The following is a 14,110-nucleotide window of genomic DNA, read 5'->3' as shown; positions in this document are numbered from 1 at the left end:
TCACCTCGCCTTAGCTCAATTTGTGGCACTACACTGCGGCTGATGCCTGGGTTATTCCAGTCTTCCCTTGGAATAGACTGTAAAGACAACTTTTCCCTATGGGATAAATAAAGGGAATTCTATTTTTATTTATTTAAATTTATATCGCATCTTGAGACGATATGATGATGGTGATGAGGGTGGTTGTGATGATGGTGATAGTGGTGGAGGTGGTGGTTATGATGATGGTGGTGGTGTTATGATGACGGTGATGATGATGATGATGATGATGATGATGATGATGATCGTACGATTTGAGGTCCTGTCTCCATTCATCAAAGTCCAGTTGTTTGTCCTGGTTTATGTCGGCTGTCTTCAGGGCTTGTTGGATGTCCACTATCTTGTCTCGCTTGAAGTTCAGTTTGTCCAACATCTTAACGTAACCCTTTGAAGGACACAGAGAAAACCACAACATTACACACCCAACCACTATGGGGACAGGTTGTCAGGACACACAGACACACCACAACATTACACACCCAACCACTATGGGGACAGGTTGTCAGACACACAGACACACCACAACATTACACACCCAACCACTATGGGGACAGGTTGTCAGACACACAGACACAACATTGACACACCACACTAACAGTTTAACACACCATCACACCAACTATGGGGACAGGTTGTCAGGACACACAGAAAATTACATTACACACCCAACTGTCATGGGATATATTGTCAGGACTGACAGAAAACACAACATTATACACCCACCTACTGTGGGGACAGGTTATCAAACACCAGATACTGCTTTCATTTGATAAAACAATTATACACATACACACACATATATATATACACACACACACACAAACATACACACACACACACTGTTTCACCCCCGTACCTTCTTGAAGTAATCAGCAATCTCAAACTCATTCTTGGCATTGGCCATGTCCGACTTGACCTCAGAGTACGTGTCGTTGATGATGGCCAGGAACATGTTGATGAGGACAAAGAAGACAAAGAAGACGAAGAGGATGAAGAAGATTGGTCCAAGCACCCGATTGGCCTGCTCCAGTTGGTGGAAGTCAAAGTCTCCCAGGATGATTCGGAATAGGGTGAAGCTGGTGGAAAGATGGAAGCAATTTTACAGCTTTCCTACATGCGAGTTTGATGGCATTTGAAATACTTTTAGTTCCTTTCAATGTCAGTCAGTAAAAATGAGATGCTGATGGGGTTAAAATGAATTCAGATCTAGAATTCATCCTTGCATATAAATCATCACAAAAAATAACGTAGAAAGTCTCGTTTCAGACCACTGCAAATAATTGCATCACATAATGGGAATCTATTGGCCAGAGACAATTACAAATACTACAATTGGGATAAATTCTGACTCCCTGTACCTCATGGTTGACCTTACCAATTCCTCTATGTAAGAAACAGATTCCAACGCCTGAGTACAATAATAAAAGAACAGCGATGGAGGCTATTTCGTCACATCTTACATCGAGAAGATAACATCCCAGCCCAAACCGCCATGACAGAATATTTTCTTCATGGCAACAAGTATGTAGGGAGACCACCAACATCAATAGTAACTACCCTAAACCAGGATCTCTCTACATATCAGAAATTTCTGGATTCAAATGAGGCTGAATTAATCGCTGAAGAACTAAGACATGTCGCAGTGACCTCCTACTAAAGTCACAACAAGATCTTGACAGCCTCAAAACTCTGGCCCAGGACCTTGACCAATGGAAACAATTAACAACATGGGTGGAGAGAGCAGCTATACTCATCGACTATGACTGAATCACACAATTCTCAGCAAGCGTCATTTGGACTGCGAGGCTTACTACTACTATAAAACATCATCACCCTCTTCCAAGAAATGTAAGACAAATGGCAATTGTCCATGGAGAGAGGGGCAGATTTCACACTGTAAGTGATGTGTCCATTTCACCAAACTCAAGCTAACATTTCTAGATGGAGAGAAAGATAAAGGAGTAAATGCGACTAATATATAAGGGAACAACACAAAACAAACGACATTTCAGCCTTTGGACTTTTTCAAGTAATAATATATATATATATATATGTATATATATTGAATCGTGATGGATACAAATATGGTACGAATAGTGCTCGACATGTAGCAATGGAGCGAATTATTATTTTAATATTTACCACAATGTTGGAGTCAGTCTACATCGATGTTTTAGGCCTTTTCAGCCATCGTCAGGACTGTGTGTTACATGAGTTTGATTTGTTGTATGTTGTTGCTTGTTGAAGTTTACTTGAAAAAGGCCAAAGGCCGAAACGTCGTTTGTTTCGTGTTGTTCCCTTATATATTAGTCACATTTAATCCTTTATCTTTCTCTCCATCTTATTGGCTCATTTAGGCACCTCTAGTTTTTGGTTTTACATTTCAAATATCATCAGCTTCATGATGAATTATGCTATAAAAAAAAAAAACCCCCAAGAAAATAAAATCTTTTTTAAAAGGACTAATTCCAGGACATTCAATAAAGAATGGCGTGCTAGCTATCGTCTCACAAGGAGTTTGAGAAACTGGAGAAATCCTTGACTTGAGTTCCAAAGAGGAGATAACCAAGCTGTGTGAAGGCCAGGAAAATGATGATGAACATGACAAAGAATCCAGCCAGGTCCTTGGCACAACGACCCAGGGTGGAGGACAGTTGGGTCATAGTCTTGTTGAAGCTGATGTACTTGAAGATCTGGGAAGACAGAGAGGAACAAGAAGTAGATCAAATATGTTGACAATTATCTAGCACAAAAACGTAAATGGGCCTAACATTTCTTCATTGATTCCACGAGCAAGATTTCATTTCACAAAGAAAAACTTGTCTGTTATGCACCCTATTTTGTACAAGCCCTCTTGGAATATCCATAACTGCCTATAGTAAGGTACTCATTCACACCTGAGTCCAGTGGAGTAATGTGAGAAAAGTGCCTTTACCCAATGACATAATGCTGGGACCACTGCCACCCATCTTGATCTTGAGATTTTTATTATAGTGCAATATCCACTAAACATGCTCAAAACACTTAACATGTAATGAGACATAATGACTGTCAGGCTGTGAACAGAGTGCATTCTATTTCCCCTCCTGTTCATGAAGAATTAGTATGTCATAGACGCGATACATTTCTGTCATTTGCCCACAACAAACGCATGAAACATACCAGCAAACAAAATTACGTGTAATCTAAAACGTTTATATTACTATTCAAACATTTATTTAGTGAGAACAAACCATCCAAATGTGTTCTAAAAACAATATCAAAGAAACTGTGTTTTGCTTTACTTGTTGGTAGGAAATTGAAAGAAATATTAATTACGAGATAAAACAGTCGTGTTCGATTCCTGTACCATTCGGCAACTAAAGCCTGTGAGTTGCACTTGCAATGCTATGATGAAACAAGAGACTGACTGAGGTGAAAGGTCACACTTGCGATGCTATGATAAAACAAGAGACTGACTGAGGTGAAAGATCACACTTGCGATGCTATGATAAAACAAGAGACTGACTGAGGTGAAAGGTCACACTTGCGATGCTATGATAAACAAGGAACTGACTGAGGTGAAAAGTCACACATTGCGATGCTATAAACTGATATACATTAATGCATGAAACAGAGACTGACTGAGGTGAAAGGTCACACTTGCATGCTATGATAAAAAAAAGACTGACTGAGTGAAAGGTCACACTTGCGATGCTATGATAAAACAAGAGACTGACTAGGTGAAAGGTCACACTTGCGATGCTATGATAAAACAAGAGACTGACTGAGAGGAAAGGTCACACTTGCGATGCTATGATAAAACAGAGACTGACTGAGGTGAAAGGTCACACTTGCGATGCTATGATAAACAAGAGACTGACTGAGGGAAAGGTCACACTTGCGATGCTATGATAAAACAAGAGACTGACTGAGGTGAAAGGTCACACTTGCAAATGCTATGATAAAACAAGAGACTGACTGAGGTGAAAGGTCACACTTGCAATGCTATGATAAAACAAGAGACTGACTGAGGTGAAAGGTCACACTTGCAATGCTATGATAAAACAAGAGACTGACTGAGGTGAAAGGTCACACTGCAATGCTATGATAAAACAAGAGACTGACTGAGGTGAAAGGTCACACTTGCGATGCTATGATAAAACAAGAGACTGACTGAGGTGAAAGGTCACACTTGCATGCTATGATAAAACAAGAGAGTAACAGACTGATGAGTGAAAGGTCACACTTGCATGCTATGATAAAACAAGAGACTGACTGAGGTGAAAGGTCACACTTGCGATGCTATGATAAAACAAGAGACTGACTGAGGTGAAAGGTCACACTTGCAATGCTATGATAAAACAAGAGACTGACTGAGGTGAAAGGTCACACTTGCGATGCTATGATAAAACAAGAGACTGACTGAGGTGAAAGGTCACACTGCAATGCTATGATAAAACAGAGACTGACTGAGGTGAAAGTCACGTCAGATGCTATGATAAAACAAGAGACTGATGAGGTGAAAGGTCACACTGCAATGCTATGATAAAACAAGAGACTGACTGAGAGGAAAGGTCACACTTGCGATGCTATGATAAAACAAGAGACTGACTGAGGTGAAAGGTCACACTTGCGATGCTATGATAAAACAAGAGACTGACTGAGGGAAAGGTCACACTTGCAATGCTATGATAAAACAAGAGACTGACTGAGGTGAAAGGTCACACAGGCAATGCTATGATAAAACAAGAGACTGACTGAGGTGAAAGGTCACACTTGCAATGCTATGATAAAACAAGAGACTGACTGAGGTGAAAGGTCACACAGCATGCTATGATAAAACAAGAGACTGACTGAGGTGAAAGGTCACACTTGCAATGCTATGATAAAACAAGAGACTGACTGAGGTGAAAGGTCACACAGGCAATGCTATGATAAAACAAGAGACTGACTGAGAGGAAAGGTCACACTTGCAATGCTATGATAAAACAAGAGACTGACTGAGGTGAAAGGTCACACAGGCAATGCTATGATAAAACAAGAGACTGACTGAGGTGAAAGGTCACACTGCAATGCTATGATAAAACAAGAGACTGACTGAGGTGAAAGGTCACACTTGGCAATGCTATGATAAAACAAGAGACTGACTGAGGTGAAAGGTCACACAGGCAATGCTATGATAAAACAAGAGACTGACTGAGGTGAAAGGTCACACAGGCAATGCTATGATAAAACAAGAGACTGACTGAGGTGAAAGGTCACACTTGCAATGCTATGATAAAACAAGAGACTGACTGAGAGGAAAGGTCACACTTGCGATGCTATGATAAAACAAGAGACTGACTGAGGTGAAAGGTCACACTTGCAATGCTATGATAAAACAAGAGACTGACTGAGGTGAAAGGTCACACGCGATGCTATGATAAAACAAGAGACTGACTGAGGTGAAAGGTCACACTTGCATGCTTGATAAAACAAGAGACTGACTGAGGTGAAAGGTCACACAGGCAATGCTATGATAAAACAAGAGACTGACTGAGGTGAAAGGTCACACAGGCGATGCTATGATAAAACAAGAGATGACTGAGGTGAAAGGTCCACAGGCAATGCTATGAAAAACAAGAGACTGACTGAGGTGAAAGGTCACACTTGCAATGCTATGATAAAACAAGAGACTGACTGAGAGGAAAGGTCACACTTGCGATGCTATGATAAAACAAGAGACTGACTGAGGTGAAAGGTCACACTTGCGATGCTATGATAAAACAAGAGACTAACTGAGAGGAAAGGTCACACTTGCGATGCTGTGTTAAAACAAGAGACTGACTGAGGTGAAAGGTCACACTTGTGATGCTATGATAAAACAAGAGACTGACTGAGGTGAAAGGTCACACGGAGGGCAAGATGGACCAGAGTGGATAGTGAATGCACTCCGTTTACAGCCTTAGGCCTAAGACAATCATCTGTCTGGTTTCTCTGCTTCTCATCTTGGTGGAGACGATATTTAATGACCTTCAACATTCCACTTTTATCATTTTTTCCCCACACTCTGACTTTTGCATTCAGCATATTTGATCAAAATTGCCGTATTATCCTATTTTGTACTACAAAGCATATTAAAATATGAGAAATCATACGGGGTTGGCAAGCCTACTGTATAAGGGTTGGCAAGCCTACTGTATAAGGGTTGGCAAGCCTACTATATAAGGGTTGGCAAGCCTACTGTATAAGGGTTGGCAAGCCTACTATAAAAGGGTTGGCAAGCCTACTGTATAAGGGTTGACAAGCCTACTGTATAAGGGTTGGCAAGCCTACTGTATAAGGGTTGGCAAGCCTACTGTATAAGGGTTGGCAAGCCTACTGTATAAGGGTTGGCAAGCCTACTGTATAAGGGTTGGCAAGCCTACTATAAAAGGGTTGGCAAGCCTACTGTATAAGGGTTGGCAAGCCTACTGTATAAGGTTTGGCAAGCCTACTGTATAAGGGTTGGCAAGCCTACTGTATAAGGGTTGGCAAGCCTACTGTATAAGGGTTGGCAAGCCTACTGTATAAGGGTTGGCAAGCCTACTATAAAAGGGTTGGCAAGCCTACTGTATAAGGTTTGGCAAGCCTACTGTATAAGGTTTGGCAAGCCTACTGTATAAGGGTTGGCAAGCCTACTGTATAAGGGTTGGCAAGCCTACTGTATAAGGGTTGGCAAGCCTACTGTATAAGGGTTGGCAAGCCTACTGTATAAGGGTTGGCAAGCCTACTGTATAAGGGTTGGCAAGCCTACTGTATAAGGGTTGGCAAGCCTACTGTATAAGGGTTGGCAAGCCTACTGTATAAGGGTTGGCAAGCCTACTGTATAAGGGTTGGCAAGCCTACTGTATAAGGGTTTGCAAGCCTACTGTATAAGGGTTGGCAAGCCTACTGTATAAAGGTTGGCAAGCCTACTGTATAAGGGTTGGCAAGCCTACTGTATAAGGGTTGGCAAGCCTACTGTATAAGGGTTGCCAAGCCTACTGTATAAGGGTTGGCAAGCCTACTGTATAAGGGTTGGCAAGCCTACTGTATAAGGGTTTGCAAGCCTACTGTATAAGGTTTGGCAAGCCTACTGTATAAGGGTTGGCAAGCCTACTGTATAAGGGTTGGCAAGCCTACTGTATAAGGGTTGGCAAGCCTACTGTATAAGGGTTGGCAAGCCTACTGTATAAGGGTTGGCAATCCGACCGTATAAGGTTTGGCAAGCCTACTGTATAAGGGTTGGCAAGCCTACTGTATAAGGGTTGGCAAGCCTACTGTATAAGGGTTGGCAAGCCTACTGTATAAGGGTTGGCAAGCCTACTGTATAAGGTTTGGCAAGCCTACTGTATAAGGTTTGGCAAGCCGACTGTATAAGGGTTGGCAAGCCTACTGTATAAGGGTTGGCAAGCCTACTGTATAAGGGTTGACAAGCCTACTGTATAAGGGTTGGCAAGCCGACCGTATAAGGGTTGGCAAGCCTACTGTATAAGGTTTTTAACAATTGGGATAAATTCTGACTCCATGTACCTCATGGTTGGCCTTACCAATTCCTGTGGTCCCTACTTACCTTGATCCAGGCCATGAAGACAGTGATGGCAATGGTGTTGCTGAATCGTGTCTCCCAGTAGCTGAGTCTTTCAAAGTCTGCATACTTGGTGGGATTGTCCAGCAGATTGTCCAGCTTGTTGGAGACCTCAATGGTGCGGTAGATGTTGAAAGCCACCACGATAATGGACAGGATGATCACCAGAATGTCTAGAATGTTCCAGAAACTCTTGAAGTACGACAGACGATGCTTCTTGATCTGATGAGTGAATCACAATATTGATAGTGTTCATAGAGAATCAAATCAAGGTCATAGGTCAAAGGTTGCATATCAGTAATTAGGTCAAATTTGTTATGTAGATTATGTAAATCTTCTCATAGCATAACGAATGGTACAATGTACGAGCTATTACGTAGGTCCTATGTTTTTGTGACACATGACTTTCTTCTTGTCGTGGCCATTGCTGATTTGACACACCTCTATTATTAGTAAAGTTCCACGTTCTACACACGGCCCATTCATTCCTGATGAGTGCCTAGTATGTTACAAAATTGACGCATTGACACAGTTATATTCTTGAGCCGCAAGCATTTTTCTATCTGTGTATAAGTCAATAAATCAATTTTTTTTTTCTATTACAAAAATACGATCTATGACTGATAGTTTAAAACATATCGGAACAAATGTTTTTTTGGTCTCTATTGTATAACTTGTTTTTTTTGTCCGATATGCGACCCTTTGTCTCTATTGTATAACTCGTTTTTTTGTCCGATATGTGACCCTTTGTCTCTATTGTATAACTTGTTTTTTTTGTCCGATATGTGACCCTTTGTCTCTATTGTATAACTCGTTTTTTTGTCCGATATGTGACCCTTTGTCTCTATTGTATAACTTGTTTTTTTTTGTCCGATATGTGACCCTTTGTCTCTATTGTATAACTTGTTTTTTTGTCCGATATGTGACCCTTTGTCTCTATTGTATAACTTGTTTTTTTGTCCGATATGTGACCCTTTGTCTCTATTGTATAACTCGTTTTTTTGTCCGATATGTGACCCTTTGTCTCTATTGTATAACTTGTTTTTTTTTTTGTCCGATATGTGACCCTTTGTCTCTATTGTATAACTTGTTTTTTTTTGTCCGATATGTGACCCTTTGTCTCTATTGTATAACTTGTTTTTTTTTTGTCCGATATGTGACCCTTTGTCTCTATTGTATAACTTGTTTTTTTTTGTCCGATATGTGACCCTTTGTCTCTATTGTATAACTTGTTTTTTTGTCCGATATGCGATCCTTTGTCTCTATTGTATAACTTGTTTTTTTGTCCGATATGTGACCCTTTGTCTTTAGACAATAGCTTTTATTCAAGTTTTACCTTTCTACTCTATATTTAATATACAGTCCACTCTGGATAATCGCAACACCTTGGGATCCTCGAAAATGTTGCGATTAACCGATGTTGAATTTTCAGTCCACTATTGCAACATTTTACACATATATTGTAAACTCAAACCAGTTGTTGTAAACATTGTTATTAGTCCACCACATACTGAGCATTTGAATGAAATAAAAACCATATGGCAGCCCTGTAAATATTTTTTCAAGCAAAAGCAGCTTTGATGCAAGTTGACATCTTATTCAGATTTGATTAAATTTCACTCTTTTGTTCTCAACATTTTAGTCACGATGAGGGACAAGAAGCTCTCTATAAGGTCACAAAGCACAGTCAATTCCTAAACAAAAGACATCTTTTTACAAGTGTCATTGTCTACCTGTTGTATAAACTATACCCAGCCCACTTGCCTCCTATTTAATGGCCACAGATGACATCACAAACCCATACTGCAAAGCTCCATCCTCTTTTGTCTATAATAGAAGTGGTGACACACTACTGTAGCATTAAATCCCACTCACTCTCAATTTTTCAACCTGTCACAATTTCTTCCATGATGAAATTTAATCATATTTCATTTGATTGATTTCTTGAATTAACACTTGTTGGGGGCAAAACTTTGTTGTGATTAACCGAAATTCGTCGCAATTTACCAGTGACATTTATACAGAATTAATTCTGTTTCTTGGAAAATGTTGCGAGTATCTGGAGTGAACTGTACTGAATTATACCACAACCCCCTTCCATACTCCGTTGTCATTAAATATTTTGTAATTAATATTTAATACTATATGATTCCTTCATCTCTTTGTATTTATTCAACAAGTTATTTTTTATCGTGCCCGATAACAACGAGCTTGAGAGTACATATTATTGCATGGGATATATATAACGAGTTTAATTAATACAAAGAAATGAATGAATACATTTACTAACCCTTCAAGTAGGATTATTAGATATTTTGTAACCAAATGGTATGGTATTAGATACTACTATTTACCATAATTAAATTTTGTATCTTTCTCCTTCTGCTTGAATGACAATTTGACCCAAAACTAAAAACGTTGGATTTGTATTCATGCGCACCAAAAGATTATTTATAATTACCAATCAGCTGTCGTTTACACCTAATTTTACACCAATAAAATGTGCGAAAATATTCTGCAATAGTTGAATAAAATTTGTATTCCAACGCGTTCAAAGCATTATTTAATGATTACGTATTTACAAAGAAATGATAGGGTTTTTCAATGAGAGGGCTGGAATAAAGATAATTACACCCCCTTGGCTACCATGAAATGATAGGGTTTTTCAATGAGAGGGCTGGAATAAAGATAATTACACCCCCTTGGCTACCATGAAATGATAGGGTTTTTCAATGAGAGGGCTGGAATAAAGATAATTACACCCCCTTGGCTACCATGAAATGATAGGGTTTTTCAATGAAAGGGCTGGAATAAAGATAATTACACCCCCTTGGCTACCATGAAATGATTGGGGAGGGAGACAGCACAAACCTCAAGTACTTCCTCCACAGCGTAGTAGAGAATGAAGAGACAGAAGATGAGCTCACAGGCCAGGATGAAATAGTCTCCAACCGTCACATAACGAAGGAGTTTGACCGTACGGAAAGTCCAGGATGGGATGGCGCCACCTGTGGCTGGGAACTCTATCAGAAGTCTGTTGGAATCAGAACCCATGGGGGGGGGGGGGGTACATCATTAAAGCAATAGTCCAATCCTTGTCAAATTTAGCAAAAATTGAATTTAATCCTAAAAGCAAATTTACTCTATTTCGAAATTTTTAAAAAATTTAAAAAATAGAGCTTTTATACAGCACAATATCCACTAAATGTACTCAAAGTACTTTACAAGGGGTACCAAGCCAACAGCAACATTTAAAATATAGGAAAAAAACATGATAATGCGCTATTACAAAGACAATGCTGTAACTATGCAGGTACCCATTTTACACCTGATTGTGGTAGGGACAGGTACTCATTTTACACCTAATTGTGGTAGGGACACGTACTCATTTTACACCTGATTGTGGTAGGGACACGTACTCATTTTACACCTGATTGTGGTAGGGACAGGTACTCATTTTACACCTAATTGTGGTAGGAACACGTACTCATTTTACACCTGATTGTGGTAGGGACACGTACTCATTTTACACCTGATTGTGGTAGGGACAGGTACTCATTTTACACCTGATTGTGGTAGGAACACGTACTCATTTTACACCTGATTGTTAGGACACACTATTACTGGTGGTAGGGCAACACCAGTACACTCATTTTACACCTGATTGTGGTAGGGACACGTACTCATTTTACACCTGATTGTGGTAGGGACAGGTCCTCATTTTACACCTGATTGTGGTAGGGACACGTACTCATTTTACACCTGATTGTGGTAGGGACACGTACTCATTTTACACCTGATTGTGGTAGGGACACGTACTCATTTCACACCTGATTGTGGTAGGGACACGTACTCATTTTACACCGGATTGTGGTAGGGACACGTACTCATTTTACACCTTATTGTGGTAGGGACAGGTACTCATTTCAGTGTGGTGACAAAATAACAGTTTGTCTTTTCCAAGGACTAAATTTAGCACCAACCACAGTGGGAATCAAACCACAAGACCACAAAGACCACCACAACTGTCACTTCCATCTCACATGATGAACTATCGCAGTATCAAAATCTCATCTAAAATTAACTACAGACAAAGACCAGTTACGACCAGCCCCAAGCAACTCAAATTGACTTCTGTCCAGTCTATGGAAAACAGGAAAACGTTGCTGCTTGAAGGTTGAAGGAAAAAAATAACGATAAGTATTGAATGGTAAGCTTCAATTTATTAGACGAAGACAGATATTGTTCATGTTTCGGGTTTCCCCTTTATCAACAAAACAGGATGAATGAAACACTACAGACGAATGAGATAATGTGATAACACATTCATCCTTTTTTGTTGATAAAGGGGAAACCCAAAACATCCACAGTATCTGTCTTCGTCTAATAAATTGAAGCTTACAATTCAATACAGATCATTATTTTCTTTCCTATGGAAAACATGGGATTGTGGATCAACCTGAAATGTGACATTTCCATAAATCATAAACTACAATCTACTAGTAAGATAACTGTACTTTTTAGCAAATTTAAATATCGAATTATTTGAATATTAAAATTTGAATATTAAAATTTGGAGAAGTAAAAATTCAAATTTGGCCAGATTTTATTTCTATGAAAAGAAACAAAAATATACAATCTCCATCCTTATCACTAAAAAATGCTTTAAAAAATCACCAAGTTGAATTCAATCAGCCATACATAAATTTGGTCTCAGTCAATGTTTACTTCCTTCCCTTGAAATTAGTGGCCAAAAGTAAGAAAACAAAGAATTTGGCAAAAGTTGGCATTCCAAAAATATTGATATACCAATCAAATGGGCTTAAGAGGAAGATCTACAAAACCACATCAAAGCTTACTTACTCACCTACTGGCAGTGTTGCCTGTTGGCGTATAGGGCAGCAACAAATCAAAGCTTACTAACTGCCCATTATTCCTGCTAGCGTATAGGGCAGCAACATGTCAAAGCTTACTAACTGCCCATTATTCCTGCTGGCGTATAGGGCAGCAACATGTCAAAGCTTACTAACTGCCCATTATGCCTGCTGGCGTATAGGGCAGCAACATGTCAAAGCTTACTAACTGCCCATTATTCCTGCTGGCGTATAGGGCAGCAACATGTCAAAGCTTACTAACTGCCCATTATTCCTGCTGGCGTATAGGGCAGCAACATGTCAAAGCTTACTAACTGCCCATTATTCCTGCTGGCGTATAGGGCAGCAACAATCAAAGCTTACTAACTGCCCATTATTCCTGCTGGCGTATAGGGCAGCAACATATCAAAGCTTACTTACTCACTCACTGCCCATTATTCCTGCTAGCGTATAGGGCAGCAACATGTCAAAGCTTACTAACTGCCCATTATTCCTGCTGGCGTATAGGGCAGCAACATGTCAAAGCTTACTAACTGCCCATTATGCCTGCTGGCGTATAGGGCAGCAACATGTCAAAGCTTACTAACTGCCCATTATTCCTGCTGGCGTATAGGGCAGCAACATATCAAAGCTTACTAACTGCCCATTATGCCTGCTGGCGTATAGGGCAGCAACATGTCAAAGCTTACTAACTGCCCATTATTCCTGCTGGCGTATAGGGCAGCAACATATCAAAGCCACGAGTGACTAAATCCACACATGGCCCACCAGATTCCTTACCTCACCACACAGAAGAGGTTGATGTTGGCGTTGTAGACGGTGAAGTCAATGAATATGGCCCGGGTACCTCGCTGGATCCACAGGTTGTTGAACAATTCCTCGATGATGGCCAGGGAGCTTTGCTTCTTGCTAGTCAAGTCTTTATAGTTGCCAGCACCACTGTAGGTGTTCAACTCACCCCAGTGGGAGGAGCCCTGGAGCTCAGACTCAGAGAAATATTGCCAGCTGGAGGGTAAAGGTTATCATCATGTCAATGTCATGAGATTTTAATCAATTGAAAAGATAATATAGGAACATTGATATAACAAGTTCAATGCCATTCACAATGTCTTTATTTCTTCGTGCATGTGGAAACCAATTTCCACTTTATCAAGTTCAAGTTGCCTGTTAGAAACCCACTATTACCAGAGTGGTTATTGCCGATTGCCAGATACTTTTCACTCCAGTAGAATGGGGTAATGTGTGTAAAGATCACACCATGGTCTGGTTGTCAATGAATGACACCTCTTTTAGAATGGGGTAATGTGTGTAAAGATCACACCAGGGTGTGGCTGTCAATGAATGACACCTCCTTTAGAATGGGGTAATGTGTGTAAAGATCACACCACGGTCTGGCTGTCAATGAATGACACCTCTTTTAGAATGGGGTAATGTGTAAAGATCACACCACGGTCTGGCTGTCAATGAATGACACCTCCTTTAGAATGGGGTAATGTGTGTAAAGATCACACCAAGGTGTGGCTGTCAATGAATGACACCTCCTTTAGAATGGGGTAATGTGTGTAAAGATCACACCAAGGTGTGGCTGTCAATGAATGACACCTCCTTTAGAATGGGGTAATGTGTG

The 14,110-nt window shown here is 40.2% G+C and overlaps 1 protein-coding gene across 2 annotated transcripts in view; it reads right to left on the bottom strand.

Moving 5' to 3' along the window:
* LOC144972214 (polycystin-2-like) overlaps nt 1-14,110 on the bottom strand; it is a 60,386-nt gene that overhangs the window by 20,938 nt on the left and 25,338 nt on the right. For both annotated transcript variants that reach the window (XM_078913238.1, XM_078913237.1), the window contains exons 8-13: nt 13,264-13,488; nt 10,481-10,643; nt 7,595-7,831; nt 2,551-2,732; nt 896-1,115; nt 291-424 (exon numbers count right to left, since the gene is read on the bottom strand). In XM_078913238.1, coding sequence (XP_078769364.1) covers nt 291-424; nt 896-1,115; nt 2,551-2,732; nt 7,595-7,831; nt 10,481-10,643; nt 13,264-13,488 — 1,161 coding nt within the window. The remainder of the gene's footprint in view (nt 1-290; nt 425-895; nt 1,116-2,550; nt 2,733-7,594; nt 7,832-10,480; nt 10,644-13,263; nt 13,489-14,110) is intronic.

The sequence above is a fragment of the Berghia stephanieae genome, chromosome 5 (assembly GCF_034508935.2).
Source record: "Berghia stephanieae isolate SIO BIC M18660-M18661 chromosome 5, UCSD_Bste_1.3, whole genome shotgun sequence".
Classification (NCBI taxonomy): Eukaryota; Metazoa; Mollusca; class Gastropoda; order Nudibranchia; family Aeolidiidae; genus Berghia; species Berghia stephanieae.
Note: the sequence above shows the minus strand (reverse complement) of the source record. Positions and strands in the feature narration are given on the sequence as shown.